General features: G+C 38.9%; 1 protein-coding gene across 1 annotated transcript in view; it reads right to left on the bottom strand.

Annotated features, from left to right (window-relative positions):
* CDH4 (cadherin 4) overlaps positions 1-24,221 on the bottom strand; it is a 724,668-nt gene that overhangs the window by 285,399 nt on the left and 415,048 nt on the right. Inside the window, exon 3 of the mRNA XM_038750169.1 lies at positions 13,025-13,251. Within this exon, the coding sequence (XP_038606097.1) occupies positions 13,025-13,251 (227 nt within the window). The remainder of the gene's footprint in view (positions 1-13,024; positions 13,252-24,221) is intronic.

The raw sequence follows: 24,221 nt of genomic DNA, 5'->3' as shown, positions 1-24,221 counted from the left end.
CTTTAGAGTAACTTCATTATCTGAAAGGAGCTTAAAAGGGGCCTCCTGCGAACTGGCAGAGTCGGGGGTAAAGTGAACCAGCATTGTCACATCTGAGATCTGCTAATCCACAATGATCTGATACTAATTTATGTCAGCTTCAAAGGGCTAGCTTGTCTTCCTTTTTCTCTCACCCATCCAAAGAAGCAGCGTGGCTCAGTGGAAAGAGCCCGGGCTTTGGAGTTAGAGGTCATGGGTTCAAATCCTGCCTCCGCCAATTGTCAGCTGTGTGACTTTGGGTAAGTCACTTAACTTCTCTGTGCCTCAGTTCCCTCATCTGTAAAATGGGCATGAAGACTGTGAGCCCCACGTGGGACAACCTGATCACCTTGTATCCCCCCCCCCCCCCGGCGCTTAGAACAGTGCTTCGCACATAGTAAGTGTTTAACAAATACTATTATTATTATTATTATTAAAGATGCAATCAGTAGCTTTCATTACTGAAGTTAGTGACTCTCTACTTTGGTCCCATGGAAATCTATTGTATGCCTCAGTACAATCAGGTAAACCTATATAATGCTTTGAATCTAAACTTTAAGATCCAGGACAACCTGCAGTTGTAATTTTAATAAGTAGATGACATGACATTCCTTAGCATGCATGATAAAAACACATTTTGTTTAACCTGCAATGTGAGCCATAGAGGATTGACTTTGTTTTCATGGATCCAAATCATTTACAGCCAGGTTGTATTTTGTCAGAAAGCTTCAACCTTTACCGTTTCCTCAAATATAATTTTTTTCTTTACATGATTGTTATAAGCAGAAATAAACTAGTCCTATATGAAGCAGGAAATCCAGATCTTTTGATGAGATTTAAAGAAAGAATGAAGTTTTACCTTCAAAAAAAAATCATTTCATCTGTGTGCAAAACTATTATTCAAGATGGTTTCACGGGGAAGCAGAAAAGGTAGAGGTAAAATATCAATCTCCAGGATTATTTAAAAGAGTTCAGTATTTGTGATGGATATATCAAAGAAAATGCTTTTATTTCTTAAAGGAATTCATTTTAATGGCCAGATGAACAAGAGATTATGTTATGGAACACGCAACTTAAGGTCACTTGCTGTTTGAATATTGGCACCACAATCAGGGGTTTTCTATATTGGCCTGGTTGATTAAATTTCGAAAACAGGTAAGTCTGGGTTTTTGCAACATTCCTAGTATGCCAGTGAATAAAGTCCTCCATTCACAGGACTTTCTGAGGAGACCTTAATACTTTTTTGCTATGATAAGCAACAGCTGACTTCAGGTGTTTCTCTAAAGGACCAAAAATTCTCTCCAGTTCATTCTCCTGTGTTATAAGAGTGACTGACAATTTGAGAAGTTCAAACACTTTTTTGATTGCCTGATTTTGTGAGGTCAAAAATTGCACGTTTATAGCTAGAACTAGTTGTAAATATTCTAGTTCTGTATTTAAATAGAAAATGCATAATTAGAAGTGAATGACATTAGGGATTTCAAAACCTCAAATTACCCCAGACAATGGGCCTCTGCCTTTTCAAGAGCTCCTAGATAAAACCAGTGAGTGTGAAGTAATAACTGCTTTCACCTTCCACTACACTTAACAGTAACCAGTCACTCCAGCTGGCACCTCTACCCTTCCAGCCAACCTGTCTTTGATATCAGTCAGCCTCTGGCTACAGAGACATCTGGAAGTTATTATCCTGCAGAGCATATCATAGACACATTTACATAATATGATATATTTTGCATTCGTGCTTTGCTGAACATTTTGGATCACACTAATGTTTAGGTAAATAAGCAACCAATCCCAGCATTTAAATAAAACTGTGTCAGGAGGTATTTTTCAAAGATTATTGATTTTATGGGGGTTTGTCCTCAAAGTGAATCATTTTCCATACAGAGTAGTAGTACAGTACCCTTCTTTTTGAACACTGACTACTTAAGAGTGTGAATAAAGGCAAGTAGCATTTGTTTCCAAAATATCAATATTATTTATGACTCACTTGGGTTTCTCTCATTTGTCAATCTGTTTTTGTCGCTTCCCCATAGCTTTGGGTTAAACATGTTTCAAGGAATAAATAATGTTACTTTAAAAAAATGTCAATCCAACACTGCTGTTACTGAGGATAATTAGGTTTTTTGAAAACGAGTATCAGAATCCAAATAGGTGGCTTTTCTACATCCTACACCCTGCTTCAATATACATTACAAAAATGGCACATTTTACTTGTCTGCCAGCTTGTATATTTAAAATATTTAACTAGGATATTGTCTGCAGCATTCTAGTTGGTTTCCATGGCAGCTATGGCGGGACATCATTGAATGGTTTTTAACAAACACAAAATGAAGTGACAGAAAATATCTAAGTTATTTAACAAATACAGCATGAGAGACATCCTTAAATAACCATTTGCATGAATTCTGTTCCAAAAAGTACTTACTGATTTTGGATTATATTTAAGATATCAGTGCAAGACAATGAGATCTGTTGGTTTCCTGAAATACTCTATAACGTTTCTTGCTTTTCATCCTTTAAAACAGGATGGAGATCATTTGAAATATTAGTATGGCATAATCAAGGATTACCAATTTATTCAGTTATCGTTTGGTGAGAAAGTAATTGATTATTCAGAATTTCAATCATTACTGAACTCTCAAAAGACTTAATGAGGAGCCACAGAGAACCACTACTGAGTGAATGTTTTTATCTTCAAGTCTCAATTCTACTGGAGTGTAGAAGATTAGAGGAACGTCAGGAATAGAAAAAAGAAACCATGTTTCTTCATTGTTAGCTATCAGGACCCTTTCTGCCATATTTGCAGGTAGATGTAAATTTGTGACAACATTAATGTGAGAGAGTTTTACATATTCATGAATGATTTGTGGAAAAGGGCTAAAAAAAAAAGACTGGCACAACCACAGCAAGATGTTCCAATGTGCACAGTACCTCAATAGGGAAATAAAATTAATGTGTTTGCAGGGAAGTCACTAATTGACAATGCAACATGATTTTAGCAGCATTTTTCCACTTAAAGATAATGAATAATATTCATCTTCAGAAAAATAGACAAAGACTACACTAATTATTTCTGGTCAAACAGGGTTGAGAAACCAATGACACAAGACCATTTCAAGTGCCAAATCAAATTGTTTGATCATCCTTAGTTACAAGGACAAACACAGGAATCACAGGATTTGTGACCTTTATCAAATCTGGCTGTAGACAGTCAAGAATACTGTGTTTGGTTAGGAGCTCATTAAACAAAATTACTTTTCTGTAAACAGAAACAATACAACTACAGTATAAAATATTTTTTAACTGAATCGGTTAGTTAAGCCTAAATTCATTACTTTTTTTTTTTAACTACACTAACAGTAGGGCTGCACAGAACAGTTCACATTAGAGTCAGTTAGCAAGAAAAATTGTCATTTTTGGCAAGAATGCAAGTTTTGAGAACTCTTCGGCTGCGAGATGGGATAAAGTTTCCAAGAGAGTTCAATGTTTAACTAACTCCCCCAAAGAAAATAATAATATTTTACATTATTTTTCTTTTTAAGTGGCATATGGGGAATTAGTTTCTACAAACCTAAACTATTATTTTTCAGATGCAGCTAGGCCTTTGAAATATTGAATTTTATGACTATCTAAATATTTCTAAGTTCTGAAGACCATCATCAGGTCTCATCCTGAACATGAAGACAAATCTTGGTTCAGATTCATTTTTCTTCCTCTATTCTGTTAATAATTGATACCTCCTAGCTCTCTCAGTGCAAACAGACCGTCAGTTGGCTAAGATGTGGAAGGAGGAAACAGCAGCGTAACTCCTTCAGATAGGAGTGAGAATTTGGGGTTTATATACTTCAATATTTGATATATTCCTTCTGAAGTTTTATGATAGATAGTTCTTTAGAAACAATTTGCTTATTGTGTATATTTAAACAGGGCAAAAAATAACACCTTTTCATGAACAGAAATAGTAAGCAGCTTCTAGTAACGAAGTTAGTTGACTTCAAAGGAGTTGCTGGCCATTTTACACATAATCACTTAAATATGCAGGTAGGAAAAGAGAAGGGTAATACATTTTAGGTGGAATCGTAGAGTCCTGGAGGACAGTTAACTTGTCTTCTGATTCTTTTATACCTTCCCAGGAGTTTAATATAGTGTTCTGTACTCTGTAAATACCACTGGTGGAACCTGAAGATTCATTCATTCATTCATTCAATCGTATTTATTGTGCGCTTACTATGTGCAGAGCACTGTACTAAGTGCTTGGAAAGTACAATTCTGCAATAGAGAGAGACAAGAGGAGTGCCTATCAGGAGAACATTTATCTCTACTCCTGTTTCTCAGTAGAATGTAGGTGGCACTTTAGCCTAAATAGATGAACCAAAAGTTGAGGGATTACTGTTTGTGAAGCATTTGGGAAAGCACAATCGTTAAATATACATGATCCCTGCCCTCAAGAAACTCACAATATAGCAGGGGAAATGGATATTGAAACAAATTGTAGTAAGGAGGAACAAGGAAAAGGGGGTATTATCCCAGCATTACCTGGGATAATGCTTAAGAAATGATACATTTAAGGCATAAGGGTGATTAAATGATGTGTGATTAGATAGTGTGGAAGTGGTTCGATGGCAATTGTGGGGAGATTAGAAATTAATGGGTAATATCTCTTGGAAAGCATGTGATTTCAGAAGGGCTTTGAAGAAGAAGGAAGAGCTGAAAACCGTAGGATATGAAGCGGGATGGAGTTCCCGGCAGGGAAGATGGCACGAGCAAGAGGTCAGTGGTGGAAGGGCAAGGTAACAAAAAGGCCCAGAGGGTAGGTTGGTTTGAGAGGAAAGAAGAGTGCAAGTTGGGGTATAGTGAGAGAAGAATAGATATATAGGAGGGGGAGATCTGATTAAGTGCTTTTAAGGACAGGCATTTCTGTTTGGTGCAAAAAGGACTTGGTCACTACTAAAGACTTCTCACTAGTCGAATGAATGAGGAGTGGAAAAATATAAAGTATGGGTTGGAGAGGGTTGAGCCTGGTGAACCAATCACTTTAATTTCTACACTTATACAGGACTGCTTTCCCATCTGGCATTTATTTTAACATCTGTCTCCCCCATTAGATGGCAAACTACTTGAGGGTAGGAATTGTGTCCATCGTATTGTACAGTGCTCAGAACACAGTGAGCATTCAATAAGTACCACTGAGAAATTGAATAAACAAAGGCTAAACATCTGTTCCTGCAATGCATTTTTCTATCTCATCTCCACATGAAAGAATTAGGGTACAAGGGACCTATTGCAATGTCAGAAATATAAGATGTTTAAATATATTGGTGAATGCTCTATGGATAGATGTTGAAAATAGATCATTTCAGCATTTCTGGTGTATGAACACAGGCTGACATTCATAATCTGTTAAGGTTCAGCTGATGTGACTACACGATATTACCGACGCTCTAGGGATGAACCTAAGAGCAATATATATTCTTCTGTAAAATAAGAAATCAACACCAGCATCTTCCATATTTGGCCAGAATTAAAATTTACAGTTAAATTTCTTGTATTCTGAATAGGATCATCAGTGCCATATATTCAGGGGGCAATGAATGAATGTTCATTTATGATGCTTAAGTCAAAAATGCCTATGAACTAGGTTGTCAAAGACTACCAGATCAATAGCCAATCCATAGGATGTAGCACTGAGTAGACAAAGTAGTGACTAAAAAACCACCCAAAACCCAATATTATTTACTTTTAGTTATCCTTTCCATTAACATCTCTCCTTTCTTTATATCCTGGAGTTGTTTTCCAACATTATCTAACCCCAGTTTTTTGCACTGCATTTAAAGGAAACATTTATGCTTAAAAACAGATATTAGTGGTGTTCAATTAGCAACACTTTTCTTGGCTCTGTTTTCTATACTAAAGCAGTAGTTGATGACATGAACTTCAGTGTATTTCCCTGATTGGCCTCATGCAAATCTGTGATGTGAGTCAGTAAATAAAAAGTTTGAATCTCTTCACTAAGTTAAATTCCCCAGATGATCATTTAGGGTTTTATTCAGGCAGCTGATATTGATTCTGCAATATTTTTATGCTTATACTGGACAGCTGCTGGTTCTACCCTGCCTCACAAAAGAATACCATAATTATGGCACATGGGAGGGAACAGACAGTCATCAGCCTTTATTTAGGAATGGATTTTCTTGGCATGGAAATCAATCTCCCCTCCTTTTTTTTCTTAATGGCATTCATTAAGCACTTACTATGTGCCAGGCACTGTACTAAAAGCTAGGGTAGGTATGAATTAGTCAGGAGGGACAAAGTCCCTGTCCCATATGGAGCTAACAGTCAATCCCCATTTTACAGATGAGGTAACTGAGGCACAGGAAAGTGAAGTGACTTGCCCAAGTCACACAGGAGACAAATGGCAGAGCTAGAATTAGACCTTGGCCCTTCTGATTTCCAGGCCCATACTCCGTAGGACAGTGGACAGAGCATGGGCCTGGGAATCAGAAGGTCATGGGCTCAGCCATTTGTCTGCCGTGTGACCTTGGGCAAGTCACTTCACTTCTCGTGCCGCAGTCACCTTATCTGTAAAATGCGGATTGAGACTGTGAGCCTCACATTGGACAGGGACTGTGTTCAACCCTATTTACTTGTGCCCACCCTAGTGCTAAGTAAAGTGCCTGGCACATAGTAAGTGCTTAAAACAAATACCACAATTATCATTATTATCCACTACACATATTGCTTTTGTCCTTGCTCCTGGTCCCTCAAGTAGGCAGAAGTGGCAAATGAACCTATTTTGTTTTTTTTAGGTTCTATATCAATTAACACATTAGGACATTCAAAGCAATTTTCAAAGAGGATCTAAAGATGATGTTGCCTAAATGTACCTAATGATATATGAGAATTTCATAGGCAAAAGGAAAGGCAACAGAGAAAGCTGGTTCATTTGGATACTCCAAGCCTTACCTCTGTCATTGGAGAGTACTGCTGAAGGACTCCAAAAAGTAATCATGTACGTGTCACCAAGTAGGGTAGCAGTTATCTTAGGTTCATGGAATTCCTTCAGGTTCAATAGTGTACCCACTGAATCACCAAGTTTTGAAGGAATTTTAGTGCTCACAGAAGTTAAACCCTATTTACAGATGGGCAAGAATCTTATTACCAGAGTTCTGTGAACACACCTTTTGAGACAAAGCCTATCTTCAAAAAAGGCCCAAACTGTTGTCTCAAAAATAGCCAATGTTAATTTATTTTGCAGTCTAAAAGGTATATTCAAAAACCTCCCAAACTCTAGGTCCTTCTTTTCCCCAAAGCTGCAGGGGCTTCTGTTCTCTTCTCTAAAGCCCCCAGCCTCTGGCAGAGCAGCTGCAGCTGACACAGCCTGTAAAACTTATTGGGTTCACCTGAGTGAGCCCAGCCTTGCCTGCAGCTCTGGCTCCTGGATTGTGCCAAGTGCAGGGATCTCTGGGGGTCCTCAGTTCATATGTCAGGCAGTGGTTGATAACCTAGATTACCCAACTGTGACCCAGTGAGCTATAATAGGGCAGACAAGGGTTTTCAGGAATTTATTTCAGCACTGACTCTATACCTAAAGTTCTCTCACTTGGAAAATGGGAACAGCAGGACTTGCTTGCCTTATGGTACAATCTCCTAATAGTTTGAGTTCTTGAATTGAATGAAAGGGTGAAGAAACTAAGAAAATACTATATGGCAATGAAGTACCCTAGGTTATCTGAGAGAAGCAGCGTGGCTCAATGGAAAAAGCACGGGCTTTGGAGTCAGAGGTCATGGGTTCAAATCCCAGCTCCACCAGCTGTCAGCTGTGTGACTTTGGGCAAGTCACTTCACTTCTCTGTGCCTCAGTTACCTCATCTGTAAAATGGGGATTAAGACTGTGAGCCCCCCGTGGGACAACCTAATCACCTTGTAACCTCCCCAGCGCTTAGAAGAGTGCTTTGCACATAGTAAGCGCTTAATAAATGCCATCATCATTATTTTTATTAGACAGCATCCTTAAAAACTAAAAAAGCATTATTGTTATTCCAGCTCAGATCCGATCCTCTCCTTCCATCCGCCAATTACACTAAATTATGTAGTAGTTTGGTGATATGGGCCCCTACACCCATTAAGTCATCAAACAATTGAACCTGTGCTCCGGGAGGTAGAAAACTGTTGTACTAATACATTGAACAATTTATCCTTAAACACTGTACCACATAGCCTTTACATACCCAGGATTTAATTAAATGGGATTGCTGTATGAACTACACCAATTAATCTATTGTCTTCAATAGACCTAAAGAGATCTAAGTGTTGGCACAAATGAAATTTTGGGTTATTTGAAATGTGCTGGTTTGCTGACAACAAATCATTTTAGCTTCTAAGTTGCCAGATTTGGATTTTATTTATTTTGCCGTGGGCTAGCAAGAAAAGAACCGCATAAATTCTTAGGAAGTGAGAGAACTGGCAAACAAACTATAGGTAAGGAAATTCAGTCACCAGATGTATGTGCTTCTTTGGGATATTGCTTGGTTAAATTTATCTTTCATAAATGCTGATGTGAGCTCTAAGACCTAATATTAGTTTCATAAACAACAGTTCCTTTTTGGCAAACTATACCCACAGGTCTCATTGACACCTTCAAGTGTTACAAGAGCCAGTCAGATGAGAACAGTGTGAGAAACTTTATCTTAAGTATTTACTGTTATGCTAGAATATTGCTCATATTCCTCTGGGGTAATTCAGCACTCCTGTGGGAAATATGTGACCTCATTTGCATTTTCTAATTGAATTGCTATCAGTTTTCCTGCAAGACTGCACAAAAAAAAAAATTCCTCTGGATCGCCACACTGTGTGTATTACCCATAGGAAGGCTTGCTTTTCTAATACTTGCTAAGAAAAAAAAGTGCCTATTTTTACATTTCATCAAATGCACTGGATTTGCTATCATTTTTATCCTGCCTTAATGCGAGTCACTTAAATACAGTAATTAATACCATTGTTTGTTGTATTCTGCATGAGCTACATGGGGCCATGATATATATATATATATATATATATATATATATATATATATATATATATATATGGGTATGGGTGTTGAAACCACAGACTCCATTCTACAGCTCTTTCCTAAAAAGAAAAAAAATTCCCATTGTGTCCAGTAAGTACATGGAGAATGCAAATGGTTTCAAATGGGAATTATTTTTTTCTTTCAAAAAATGACTACCTTTACTTCCTCTGGCTTCAGATCATGCCCAATTCACCATATAGATAAATAAATGTTGACTGCTAACTTCACATTAATGTGACAGAAAAATCCTACCATCTTCAATAAGAAGTAGCTAGGAGTGAAGGAAACCAAACTGAACACTTCTTGCATGATACCGTATTCTGTTTCTTTCAATATGATGTGCACTTTTCTTAAATTTGGGGTATTTAAAATAAATGCACATCACACCCAAGGGCTAAGGATTCCAAGCTTCTGGATTGATGGATCTGAACAAACAGAGCCTTACTATCAGTATTGTTAACTTCAAATATGAAAGACAGCCATATAAGCAATGTCTAATAAGCATGAAAACAGTAGCCAAGAGGAACAGGAAGAGTATACATGTGTGTATGCATGTGTGCTTGCTTTTTTACAAGATGGACATTTGAAAATATGTCTCTTTAGACATCATCGGCATACTGATTCCAACAGTTGGGTTGAGCTCTTGGGGAAGCCTCAAGATCCCAGGAAGGATTGGAAACTGGATCCAGGCAGACCCTGGATCACCAAAATCAGTGTGAACACTGGGAAACTGCACAAATGTATTTGTGCATGCATATATGTGGTTGTCCTCTATTTTCAAAGAAAATGATACTGGTATATATGTACACAAAAAAAATGTGTATGTATTTGCTTTCTCCTGTATTTAGCTATGCTTTCCTTTCTAATTGAACACTGCAGGGAGTTTTGAGGCTACCTGCCCTTTTCACTATTCCTACTTGGGGAATTGATCAATCATCAAGTATTTATTGGATGATCACAGAGCTATGAACTGGTTGGTAGCTCTGGGGGAGGGGAATTTAATAAAAACAATTTTGAACTGGTCCACGTTTATGCATTTCAATGTAAGGTTGGCTTAATGTGTTTATATTACCCATTCTGACTTCACCTACAGTAGAGATGGATTCTTTTCAGTAGGTATTTCAAAGAAATTTCTTTGAAGTTTTATAATGTAACTTTTGGGTGATGTCTTCTCACTGATGTTTGCCCAGTGTAGTGTAGCACATCAGTCATTCCATAAGGCCAAGGTTACAACTGGGACAAGGAACTCATTCCGTAATTTAAAAATCAAGGCCAGTGTGTTATTTTTTTAAGCAGAATTAACATTTATGTCTAGAAATAAATCATGTCTACTCATTCAGGCAGAACAAATTACTGCACTTTAGAAAAGAAACTTGCTTGTTATTCATTAGGGATGGATTTAGAATATGTATCTTTTCATGCATTATGAAATAACAGAAATTCCCACAGAATCATTGCTGAGGAATATATTTTGGTATCAGCTCTACCTGGAAAAAGGTTGACTTTGGCTCTTTGGCTAGGCCGGGCCAATGGGAGGGGGTGATAAGTAATTATCTGGTGAACAGTAGCCCAGAAAATGGAGGAAAGCACTTGGGCATATTTGGGTACAAGCTACCTCAGAGAGGGAATAAACGTGGGTGGGTGCAAACTCTAACTCTATTTTGTGCTCCTTTCATCTACGATATTGGAAGGCATATTTGAACAATGGCTTTACTAGCAATATAATACTAATCCTAGGAAATGAAGTTCCACTGCTTCTGGTGTATGTGTGTACGTATAAGTGTATAAACAATTTGGTTGGAAACAAATTTAAATACAACTGTACCCTTTTGTAATTCTCAAACACAATACACTTCCATTCGACTGTAACATTCTTGAGGGCAAGAAACATAATAATAATTATGGTGTTTGTGAAGCACTTAGTATGTGCCAACCACTGTACTACGAACATGGGCAGACACAAGACAATCAGGTCGGACACAGTTCCTGTCCCTCATGAGGCTCACAATCTAATATTTAATCCACATTCTGCAGATGAGGAAACTGATGGACGGAGAGGTTAGGTGATGTGGCCGTAGACACAAAGCAGGCAAATGGTGTAGCCACGATTAGAACCCAGGTTCTCAGACTCTTCTGAATAAACATGAATTTTGATCTGGTGTAGTCTCCCGAGCTCTTAGTATAGTGCTCTGTATTAGTAGGCCCCCAATTAATACCACCGATTGAGCTAAGTTTGAAAATACTGACCAGATCTTGCCTTACGGACAATATGTTGTTCCAGCTTGCCCTTTCAATGAGCTGGGCAATATATGAATTTGAACCAGAGCCATATTTTCTATAGCCCTTCCCTCACCCACTCCTATTCGGACCAATTTCTGTGATCGTTAAAGTGAAAAATCGGAGGTGCAAGAATTTGTACTTGTGATTGTCTAATTGCAACAGCAATCAGGCAATTACACCTTCAGAAAGAAAACCAAATGATTTATTGCATCAGAAATTATTTCAGTAACATTATTAATAAAAAGCATTATATTTTCAATTAGCAACTTGAATGTGAAGCTTTTGACATGCCATAAGGATTTACACTGGCTTTTCGGGGTACAAATCTTTTCACAATCCTGTGTCTTTATTCCATTTTTAGCATAAAGAATTATCGGGGCAAAAGGAGAGATAACCTTTCAAAGACTGTTCTTTTAATCTATTCACATTACCTCCCTGCTTCTCCTCTCCCCTCTCCTTTGCCCCCATAACATATTTAGTTTGATGGGGTTTCCAGAGGTCATTCAGCCTCTCTCTGCCTTTCAGTTAAAACTGGTCTGAAAGCATCCAGAGAGATGGTGTCTCTGCTAGTCTTCAAAACCTCCAAATAAGGAGACTTGCATGCTCTTATGCTCCATCATCATCTTTATTGTTGGAGAGGTTTTTCTAATGTCTAATGTCTAATCTCACTCCTGTCAGGGGTAAATGACCAATCCCTTCCACTTGCCCTCAGAGAAAGCTGAGAAGCCGAGTTGTCTGATATTTATGGTGGCTAATGGCTGCCCTGGCAGGTACTGTCCATTGTGCCTCACCTGATTAACTTATATCTACCCCAGTGCCTAGAACATTGCTTAGCACTTAGTGAGCTTAACACATACCATGGTTTTTATTATTACTGAGAAGATGTGTGATGCCACATGCATTATGCTGGGCATGCAGCATAATGTTGGACATCATATGCATTATTTTGTGGACAAAGCAGCAGGATAGCCTAATGGAAAGAGCATGAGCCTTCATTCTAATCCCAGCTATGTGTGACCTAGGGCAAGACACTTAATTCTCTGTGCCTCAGTTTCTTCAACTATAAAATGGAATTAACCCTCCTACTTAGACTGTGAGCCCCATATGGGACTGTGTCTGATGTGATTAACTTGTTTCTACCCTAGTGTTTAGGAGCTAAATTGGAGGATGAGCACTTAAAATCACCTGACATCCAGTCCTGTATCTTAACCGAAAAGGGCAGACAACTGAAAACTAGCCTGTCCAGTGTTTAACTGAGACTGGCCGCTGTAATGATATTCTGCCATTCATATAAATTGAAGACTATTAGCAAGTTTTCCTTAAATCTTTTGCAAGATAAATAATATTGATTCCTTAGACAGGTTTGCTGCTTTATTTTCATAAGCTCTTCGTCACCTGCAATCACCATACTTTGGGGGGTTTTATGCTTTACTACTCAATAGGATGCTTGTTAAGATAAGAACAGCCACAGTGAAACTGATATAAAATCACAGTTTGTTTTTAATAAATTTCTCTATTTAGAGGATTTTCTCCAGTCTGGGGGGAAGTTTTTTCAGGTTTTGGCAGACTTTTTTATGTGCCTACCTTTTCCCCTGAAGACTAAAAGGGGCAGAAATAGCTATGAATTTATTAACTGATATCATTCTACTTTACCTTGTGTCCGGTGTGTAGCAACGGCTTCTCACCCACAAATAATCTGACCAGGGTGTCCCATCTCTTCAAGGCCTGGCGGTCCCACGCAGTCACCTTGAATGCTATCTGCTTAGGTGGCAGTTGCATCTGATGGGCAGCAAAAACGGTCCCGTCCGACCCTACTTTGAAACCCAAGTTGTTGGTTTCATAATGTACTGCCTTTGTCCCACTGCAGCTGCTGAATTTTACTGCAAGATGAGGGAAAGAGAGGAGGTATCAAGATGTGGACTTGATAAGAGAAGCAATTAGATGCAAGTTGCAGACATTTAATTTTCAACCCTGTGTACTCGAGCACAAATAACCTTGAAGAAAATGATTTAACTGTTTTTTCAACCTATCAGGCAGGCTACGGTGTTTCATGCTTCCCTCAAGGGGAACTGGCTGTAGAGCTTTTTGAAGAGAAGTTGATGCAGTTTCATTAGATCTAAAACTCAGCTGTTCTCCACTTTTTCCAAATGGATTTATTCTTTGTCACTATTATCTTTGAATTCAACCGGAGTCCATTAACCACAGGGTGGACATTCTTTACCTAAAATGCCTCTCGCCTTCCTATACCCCTGGCAGCAGCCTGCCTGCTCTATGCAGAACTTCAGACCGCTTGACAGATATTTACAAGTCCTTTATTCTTTTATTACTCACTCAACACTCCACACCCCAAACCCAAAGCAGAGAAGATTTTTAAATGTTGTCTGAAAAATATCATCTGATAGATAGTAGTCAAAACATGGAGGCAGTAATGTAATCCTCTGCTTCATGATGGTTCTGCTTATTACATTAATGAGAACGATCAGATACTTTGAAGCTTACTAAAAAAAATGCATCACACAGACCTCGCCTACATAACTGGATGATGGTTTTAAAACTGTGAGTCTTGGGGCTGTTGAGTATTTTCTTGGTTAATTGAAAATATGAAATTGAAGGCAGATATTCTATCGATTCTGCTGGGAACAGCACACTGCCTTCCTTCCAAAACATTAAATAAACAACAACATTGATAGTGTGCCTCTTAATGACTTCAGGATTGAAGTCATTTTAACTCCTCTGCAGAGAAAGGTTTTCTAAGCTGCATATTTATTTAAATCACATCAGTTCATTTATATATATATATATATATATATATATATATATATGCTGTTGGAACTGTCATCTAATGCTGTAGGAAATTATGAGGCAGCACCAGCAAGTGTCACATTTTGCTGATAAAAAACGATAGATAAAGTTACCTAGTATTTATAAAAATGTGGGTATCTAAGCAATTATGGTGGGAGGAATCGTTTTTAAGTAATTTCACTGTCACAGCTTGCATAAATTAATTACTATTTGGTCTAAAAGCCTAAAAAAAGATATTCCCTGTTGGATAATTTTTTTTCCCCGTCTTCACCTTTTATTGTTGTTTGCCTTCAAATAAATAACTTTTGCATTGCCTCATCCTGATTATTTCACCCTAGACATTTCTCCAGGTATCCATTAGTCTCCTTTTCATGATTAAGAAACCAAATGTACTTAAGTACAATGCAACTAACCACTGACTTTGGGGATGGGAGGGAATAGACTATTCAAAGAGCTTATGGTGCAATGTAAATAATTATTTCCTTAACGGATTTAAAACAGAGGAGAGGTGGGGGCCCCAGTGTCACTAGACAAATAATTTTCTTCCTCATAATGAGAAATTAATAACATTGTTCAGGTGTCAGGTAAATTCCAAACTATAACAATAACTTTTTCCAACAGAAACAAATTAACATCAACTGCAGCCTGACTGGATCAATCATGTCTACCACCAAAGTACCATCACCAAAAATGATGACAGACCCACAATTGTCTGGAGATTGATGTAAAAGTACTCCTGTAAGTCCCTCTGTTCTCTAAAAATAAACCTCTGATAACATAAAAAGGGCCAAGTCCTCTCAGGAGGAATGGTTTCCTGCAGGAACATATTTAAAGATCTACCTTTAGGGAAGTCATACATCTTCACAAACATGGATGCAGGGTACTGAGAGGTAAGTCCACATAAAGGTGTTCATTGTCATTTTTCTCCCAAAAGGTTAGGAAGGTCACCCTCTCCGTGCAATGTGACTATGCAAAAAAGTCATCTCCTGCTCCTTTGTCAGCTAGATGGCCCAGAAAAGTGTCATCTTGGGTCAGTCCCTGATGTCCTTTCTGGGTAGATATACCTATTTATGGAATTTTCTGTTGGCCTTTTTGAAGGCATGTCATCTGGACTCAGCATCGTGGCCTAGTGGAATGAGCACAGGCCTGGGAGTAAGTAAGCACTTACTAAATATGACTGATTGAATGAAGAAGGACCTAGACTCAAATCCCAGCTCTGCCACTTATCTGCTGAATGACCTCAGGAGGCACACTTCACTTCTCTGGGCCTCACTTACCCCATCTGTAAAATGGGGATTAAGAATGTGAGCCCCATGTGGGACAGGGACTGTGTCCAACCCGATTTCCTTCTATCTACCACAGTGCTTAATACAGTGCCTGGCACATAGTAAGTGCTTAATAAATCATAGCATAATGGATAGAGCACGGCCTTGGGAGTCAGAAGGTCATGAGTTCTAATGCTGACTCTCCCACTCGTCTGCTGTGTGATGTTGAGCAAGTCACTTCACTTCTCTGGGCCTCAGTTACCTCATCTGTAAAACAGGGGTTGAGAACGTGAGCCCGATGTGGGACACGGACTATGTTCAACCCAATTTGCTTGAATCCACCCAGTGCTTAGTGGAGTACCTGGCACACAGTAAGTGCTTAACAAATTCTACAACTATAATTATTATTAAATACCATCATCATTATCATCGTCATCAGAACAAGGCTCTCCAACTACAGTCTGACTGCTTTTTCCCAATTGCCTTAGTTACTCTTGGTCCAGCTCCAGCACCTCCCAGGGGGCTGATTTTATTGGTTCTCTTGGTGTCAGGCCCAAAGGAGTGACTTTCTGACAAAGACGATTCCTTCATTTGAGCAGTCACTGTGTCTCACTCTCAGTAGTGTGGAGGCTTGGTCCTACTCTGGTGGCATTTGATGTGTGGGTTGCAGTAGCAAATATGTAGTTAGTTAGGTACCATATTTATTAAATGCCTACTCGGTCTCAAGGACTGAGCTACGTACCGGGTAAATAAAGGAAAATCATTTCAGACACAGGCAGGGGCCATAGAAGGTCTGTTCCATAACAGTTGTAAAGATGTATGAATGTACCTGAGCTACTTCATTGTTAGCCTCTGAAAAGATGCATTTTCATCCTTGGTCTTATGTTCTAGTAGATAGATTCCTGAATTAGTTTCTATGCCAACTTTCTCCAGTGACTCATAGTTTCTTAAGGGCAAGGCACTTAACCTTTACATAGCTTGCCTGACACCCAAGTCTACTTCTCCATCCCTGTTCTCTCTCCCTCCCTCCAGGCTCGAATCTCCTCCTGCCTTCAGGACATCTCCTTCTGGATGTCTGCCTGCCATCTAAAACTCAACATGTCCAAGACTGAGCTCCTTATCTTCCCTCCCAAACCCTGTCCTCTCCCTGACTTTCCCATCACTGTAGACGGCACTACCATCCTTCCCGTCTCACAAGCTCGCAACCTTGGTGTCATCCTTGCCTCCTCTCTCATTCATCCCACACATCCAATCCGTCACTAAAACCTGCTGGTCTCACCTCCACAACATCGCCAAGATGCGCCTTTTCCTCTCCATCCAAACCGCTACCTTGCTGGTTCAATCTCTCATCCTATTCTGACTGGATTACTGCATCAGCCTCCTTTCTGATTTCCCATCCTCCTGTCTTTCCCCACTTCAATCTATACTTCACGCTGCTGCCCGGATTATCTTTGTACAGAAAGAGCTTTGCACATAGTAAACACTTAATAAATGCCATCATTATTATTATACCACATGCATATACATAACCATTTCTTCCTACACCAAATCTATTTACATCAATTTGTGGATTGTGTTATATCAGAATTGCCTCACTAGGGGAACATCATTTTATAATTCTTCCATCACTGTATATCCAAATAGCATAATGAAAATGTGTTCAAGTGGAACTGGGTGTACATATAAAAATGTGAATATGCTGGGTAAGAATTGTATTCGAATGCATACTTAATCAATGATATATAGGTAAAATCTTTGTGCATGGAAGCTATGAGTCTATTTGAAGAAATTGGTCTGTGAAGACATCACACTAGAAACATCTCAAATTATTTAAAAAGAAAAGCCTCCTGCAAGTATTTCAATTTTTCAAAGTCATTAGATACACCTTCTGATTCATGATATATGGCCAAAGCATCTGCATGGCATGAAGAGATACATATTATCCAGGGAACAGAGATTTTTATATACAAAGTGAGAGTGCACTAAATAAGGAAAATTACTGGTGAGGTGATAAACAATTATTCTACACAAATCATTAGTTGGCTTGATCTGAACCAAGAAACAGGCAGGAACATTTGGAAATGTTCTTAAACGTCTGTTTAAAATACAAAGCAAAGGCTCTAATTTTGAACTCTTGAATCATTGCCAGGGTCCGGTTTTACTCTCTATTATCTCAAAATTGCTCCCTATTGCATGATGGCTTTCTGTGATTTGCTAATTACTTCTATTAGTTTAGAACAAACTTGACAAGAGACTAAAGGAATCCTGAGAGAAATTAAGTCTAATTGTTTAAGCTTGGATAGTCAAAGTCTCCACTTTCCCTTCCTCTTCTCTAGCGAAGACCTCGGTTACACCACGCTCAATTAAATATGGGAAATCAGTCACTTGCTGCAAATGCTAGTGAGTGTATTCAGATTCCAGACCTCAGGAAAGTTTAGCTGGTGTGCAACAGTAAGCCTACTGAGTAAAAACAATATTCAGTATATGTCATTTAGTTCTTTTCCCTTTTAACACCCCCAAATCCTATCTCAGTGACTCAGCATATCCATGCTTCCTGCAGTACATAATAGGTACCTATCTCCATGTTTATTTATGCACTCAAAACTGCACATGCTAATCACTGTATATAGTCTGCTGGCACGGGAAATTATGGGAACAGCAACAGTAATGGGCTAGCTGTGTCCCGATACTGGTAGGAAACTCTACATTGCTGTTCCTATTGCTCCTTATATTATTTTTTCTCCTGGGGACAAGAACTTTATTTGAAAAGCAGAGCCCAATAACTGATTATAACCAAAATCATTCAGGGTCCTCCTACCTCTCCGGACTGGACTGTTACAAAAACAAAAGCTTCTTCCTTCGGATAAAGTGTGTCTAATTTAAACCATGCTTCTTTCCAGAGAAAATGCACACTACAGAGGGAAGGATATTTAATTCCTTTTCTTTTTTAACAGCGCCTGTTGAAGCCTTCCCTTTGCTTCACAATTGAAACATGAATGAAAATTGATGAAATGTTTGGAGCCATCGTTCAGTCTGACCTGAATAGCTATTCATAATGTCTAAGTAAAAAATGCATTCTTAGAAACTATCCTGGCTTAGAACCTCTTGGAAGGAGGAAGCACAGTCAGTGAGGAGAAAACCCAAAAGATTTTTGACATAGCTGGTTGATTAGACCCAAGATATGTAAGTCTCCTCAGACTGTGATGTCATGATTCCCATAAAGAGGTATATACCAGCACCTGGCCAGCCATCTGTCATTGGGATGTGCTGTCATTCCTATCTATATGAACAGTGGCCTCTCCAGATTACCCTGGAGTCCACCACTACATTCACTCCAAAGCGTCCATCTCTGTCATTAATGGAGTCTGTTTTGCATTCCCAATTTAGGATTAAGGTCCATTAATTTCAACATCCTAGGACTGAAGTCTCTTCTGGCCCTTAAGTGCTTCATAAGGGTAAAGTCAGAGGCAGCATTCTCATCTGTTTAGATAGAAAGCTCCTTGAGTTCAGGGACTGCATCTATGAACTCTTTTGTACTTACCTAAGGGCTTAGTACAGTGCTCTGCATATAGTAAGGGCTCAGTAAATACTACTGACTGAAATTCTGAGCCTATCGCTGTAGAAATTAAAGATGACGATACGAGCTGAATAACTGATGCCTTTGGCATAACCGACTATAGAGTAATTCCTGAGGAAAGTACACTACAAAAAAGCACAGTGTATTCAGGCCATGTACATAAAAAGATGACACAGAAACCCACAACACAATACTTCCTGTTTAAGTGCATTCCCAGAATAGTTCCAGAATTAGCTGCAAGCAAAATTAATCTTTCTAGTAATGCAACCATTATGACTTTAAAATCCTGAAGCCTTATTTGTTTTCTTTAAAAAAATTCATTATGTTTAATTCATGCAGAGTCAGTAAAATATGTAGTGTGCCTGATGTCGTTAATCTTTTTCCTTGGAAATCACTGAATTCATAGAATTTGCAGTTGATGTAACTCTGAAATAAAAACCCACAAAATTCTGTTTACCAAGCTCAGATCTCTATAGATTTCCTTTTTGGCCAGTTTGAAATCTAAGGAATACTGCATGAATTTAACATTCTAAGGATGCAGCATCTGTAATTAGGATTTCAGATAAACAGCAGAGTCCCACATCTATCAGTTTTTACAGGATGGTGAAAAAGTTACTTTTTTATATACTGTAGACATGTTCAGTGATGCTTATCAGAAGCTTATGCTGAAAACTGCATCAAATGCTCAATGAAAAGAAAAACAGTGCAGATCCCTCATTAGGAGTCTCTTAGGTTTAACCCTTTACCCTCATCAATTTTAATTGCTCAGTCCCTGAAACGAAGTAAGATGACAATTTGGGCTGGTAAACCAGGTAGTGAGTGACACAGCGATAAGCTAGTTTATCTTAAGCAGCCTATTTGACATTTAGAGAGGCATTAAATTGTATCTTCCTTCAAAGTTAACATAGTGTAAAGATGCATTGTGTTTATGAATTGTCCCTTTTTATTGTTTATCTTGCTAGACTAGTCAGGAGGGAACCAACCATCAAGATTGTGCTGTCCACATGAATTGCACCAAACGTGCTATTCATTGCAAGTCTTGGATACGTGGACATTCCCATTTCATTAATGTTTAGGAATCAGAGGGTCAGAATGGGAGCCAAAAGGATGAGGCTATTTACCAGTTTAAAATACCAAAAGACTTATTCTGATCGCTTGGGATGGAAGGGAAGGAATACATCCCCAATTCTATCTGTCAGATGTCTTTAAAGGATTTGGACTTATAACAGTGAAGTGTCTGTCTGAAGTAATGCTTGGTAGCTAACAGTTCTATATCAGACCTTATCTGTTCTGCTCTAGGAAGTGTGGATTCTCATTTCCTGTTCCTCTGCCTGCTAGAGCAAGGAGGACATCCAGAGAAGCAGTGGGATACGAGTGGAATAACCTGTTTGGGCATTTGATTTGGATCCAATCCAAGGCAGTTTGCATTCGTGCACATGTCCAAATAAATGCATCACAATCTGGCTGTCTATCTTCAGTTCCTTCTAATAACCAGCCTTCCTTCCCAGGGACATTTCAGTTTGCTCAACTAAACCTTTCACATTCACTCTTGAGTGGTACTGATCAGCACTCAAAATTTCTGTTAACCATGATGTACAGAATCACACTGAGGGGATATGTACCAGAGACTTGTTTTGTCATGAGGGAATTCTTTCCTGGAAGCATTAGGAAGTCACCTTGGGATTCAAAAGATACTGGAACATTATTAGAATGACCCCTTTAGCTCCAGAGAAGTGATTGCTGAATCCCCATTAAGATCAGGATTAAGGAAGAAATAATAAACATAAACCTTGATCTTTAAGGCCATAAATATGAACAGCACATAGGGATGTAGACAATGGAAATGCCACAGATGTCATGGTTTTACTTGAATTAAGTTTTAAAATAAGTCTATTCTCCAGAAGATAAGCACACACTTCGGTACAGGTGGTAGCATTTCTGTTAGTAAACAAAGGAATACCCATTCAACAGAGTCATCAGTTTACACTACATACATCTCTGGTGCATTTCAAAGAACTCAGAAGACGAATATTTTGAAGTTGACCATTCATGGTTCACCGTGTTACCAGCATTTGATTGTTTCTTGCTCTAGAACAAGGGATGCAGTCCACCTACCAATTATAAAAATTTTTTAAATAACACCTCAAGGTTGCCACCTCTGGGTAGCTTACACTGATTAACACCATTTTCCAACTTCCCATTATCCTCAACATCATCATTAAAAGTATTTGTTGATCAATAAATGTACAGAGAGCTGCTTTAGTAATAATAATAATTATTATTATAATTTTGGTATTTGTTAAGTGCTTACTATGGGTTAAGCACTGTACTAAGAGCTGGGGTAGATACAAGATAACCAGGTTTCACAAGGGGCTCAAAGACTGAGTAGGAGGGAGAACAGATAGTGAATCCCCATTTTGCAAATAAGGGACACGAGGCACAAAGAATTTAAGTGACTTGCCCAAGGTCACAAAGCAAACAAGTTGCAGAGCTGGGAATAGAACCCAGGCCCTCTGATTCCCAGGCCTGGGCTCTTTCCACTAGGCCATGTTGCTTCTCATTTTAGGCACTTGAGGAACATATGAGAAAAATAAGAGGCATGGCCCTGCCTTCAAAGACTTGGATTCTAATTCCACTTCTGCCACTTGTCTGCTGTATGAACAGGAACAAGTCACTTAACTTCTCTGTGACTTAGTGCATTTTTCATCTGTAAAATGGGGATGAAATCCTATTCTTCTTACCCTTTAGACAATTAGTCTTACCTGATTATCCTGTATCTGCCCCAGAGCTTAGAACGGTGTTGGTACACAGTAAGGGCACAATAGATACTTCAATTATTATTATTATAAGTAACATGTTCCCTATTCTCAAGTAGTGTACACTCTAATTGGGGAGACAAACATAACAGGAGCAATCAAAATAGATCACTGAATATATAATGGACTAAACATACCAAGTGGTCTAGGAATGACTATTAAATAAGTTTGTAGGTACTAGGATTGACTGATGGAATTATATGTTTAGGGTGCTTAATGATTAATTGGGGAAGACTTTTTGAAGAATTTGGAAATTAATCGAAAGGGTTTGAGTGTGGTAAGTGCTTTGAAAGGGAGTTCCAAGCTGGGAGAACAGCATGAGTGAAGGGAGGGGAAGTCTAGAATAAGGAACATCAATGAAGTTCTAAACTAGAGAGATACAAGGTTATCAGGTGGGAATCAGTCCTCATCCCACACAGTGCTCACAGTCTAGGTGTCATAGATTCTCTCAGTTCCCTGGCTTCTTCGGAAGCAGCGTGGCTCAGTGGAAAGAGCTGTGTCCAGGGAATCAGAGGACCTGGGGACTAATCCCAGCTCTGCCAGTTGTTTGCTGTGTGATTGTAGGCGAGTCACTCAAATTCTCTGTGCCTCACTTACCTCATCTGTAAAACAGGGATTAAGTCCCTCTCCCTCTTACTTAGTCTCTGAGCCCCCGTGGGACAACTTGATTATTTTTTATCTACCCCAGCACTTACAATAGTGCTTGACACATTGTAAGTGCTTAACAAATACCATAATTATTATAATTATTACTTTTGGGACTGTAAATCCGTGAAACAATCAGGGTCCCAACCCATCCCCTGCTTTCATGTTCTCAAAAACATCTGCTTGGCCCCTTCACCATTGTAGAGCCAGCCGTGTCTACAAATCTGCCCCATGGAGCAAATAATCAATAGTCTCATGTTTCAGGGTAAAAAGTATCTGAGTGCCCAGCCAGCTTGTGGAAAAGTTGCTTGGGTAATTTTTATGTGAGCATTTGAAAGCAAATCTGAAGAATGAGGTACAGCCAGCAAGAAACTTGGCTCTTAAAGGCTTCATCTGTGATCACTTTGCTTTGGTAAAGGCTGAAGAAACAGGCCATATGTTTACAGAAATTAGTTAACGCTGTTTTAGCCTTAGTAGAGTAGAACCCATTAATGTCCTCTAATGAATAGGGGAAGAGACACTGCCAAATTCCAAATCTTATGAATTGACAAATTATAAAAGAAAAAAAAAAACCCGAGAGGATAAATGTACTCTCTCCGTCTCTTTTGCAGGAGTATTCTTCTGCCACCCAGCCTTTTGTAGTTGCAAGCTTTCCAGGCTCAGTTTTGGGTCCCCTTTCTATCCTCACTCCGTTGCTTGGCACATAGTAAGCGCTTAACAAATGCCATTATTATTATTATTGTTATTATTATTATTATTATTAGTTAAATAGCTTCAACTACCACCTTTATGCAGATGTTTCCCAAATGTACCTTTCCAGCCCTGACCTCTCTCCTTCACTGCAATCTCATATTTCCTCTTGCCTTCAGGACATTCATTCATTTATTCAATCGTATTTATTGAGCACTTACTGTGTGCAGAGCACTGTACTAAGTGATTGGGAAGTACAAGTTGGCAACAGATAGAGAGGATCCCTACCCAACAGCGGGCTCACAGTCTAGAAGGGTGAGACAGACAAGGATGTCATACCGACACCTCAAACTACACAAGTCCAAAACATATTTCTTATCTTCCCACCCAAACCTTGACCATGTCTTTCCCATCCCTGTACACCAAACCAATATCCTTTCTATATCACAAACCCATAACTTGGCATTATCCTTAACTTATCTCTCATTCATTCATTCATTCATTCATTCAATCGTATTTATTGAGCACTTACTGTGTGCAGAGCACTGTACTAAGTGCTTGGAAAGTACAAGTTGGTAACACATAGAGATGGTCCCTACCCAACAACGGGCTCACAGTCTAGAAGGGGGACAGACCACAAAACAAAACAGGTGGACAGGTGTCAAGTAATCAGAATAAACAGAAGTAAAGCTAGATGCACATCATTAACAAAATAAATAGAATAGTAAATATGTACAATTAAAATAAATAGAGTAATAAATATACTGATAAACATATATACAGGTGCAGCGGGGAGGGGAAGGAGGTAGGGCTGGCTGGGGCGGGGGGGGAGCACATTCAATCTGTCACCAAATCCTGTCAGTTCTACTTTCGTATCACTAAAATCTGCCCTTTCCTCTTCATCCAAACTGCTCCTATGTGGACCCAAGCACTTATCCTAACCCTCTGTGATTATTGCTTCTGTCTTCTCACTGACCATTCTTCCTCCCGCCTCTCCCCACTCCATATTTCACTCTGTTGCCTGCACCATTTTTCTAAAACTGTTCAGTCCATGT

The sequence above is a fragment of the Tachyglossus aculeatus genome, chromosome 8 (genome assembly GCF_015852505.1).
Source record: "Tachyglossus aculeatus isolate mTacAcu1 chromosome 8, mTacAcu1.pri, whole genome shotgun sequence".
Classification (NCBI taxonomy): domain Eukaryota; kingdom Metazoa; phylum Chordata; class Mammalia; order Monotremata; family Tachyglossidae; genus Tachyglossus; species Tachyglossus aculeatus.
Note: the sequence above shows the minus strand (reverse complement) of the source record. Positions and strands in the feature narration are given on the sequence as shown.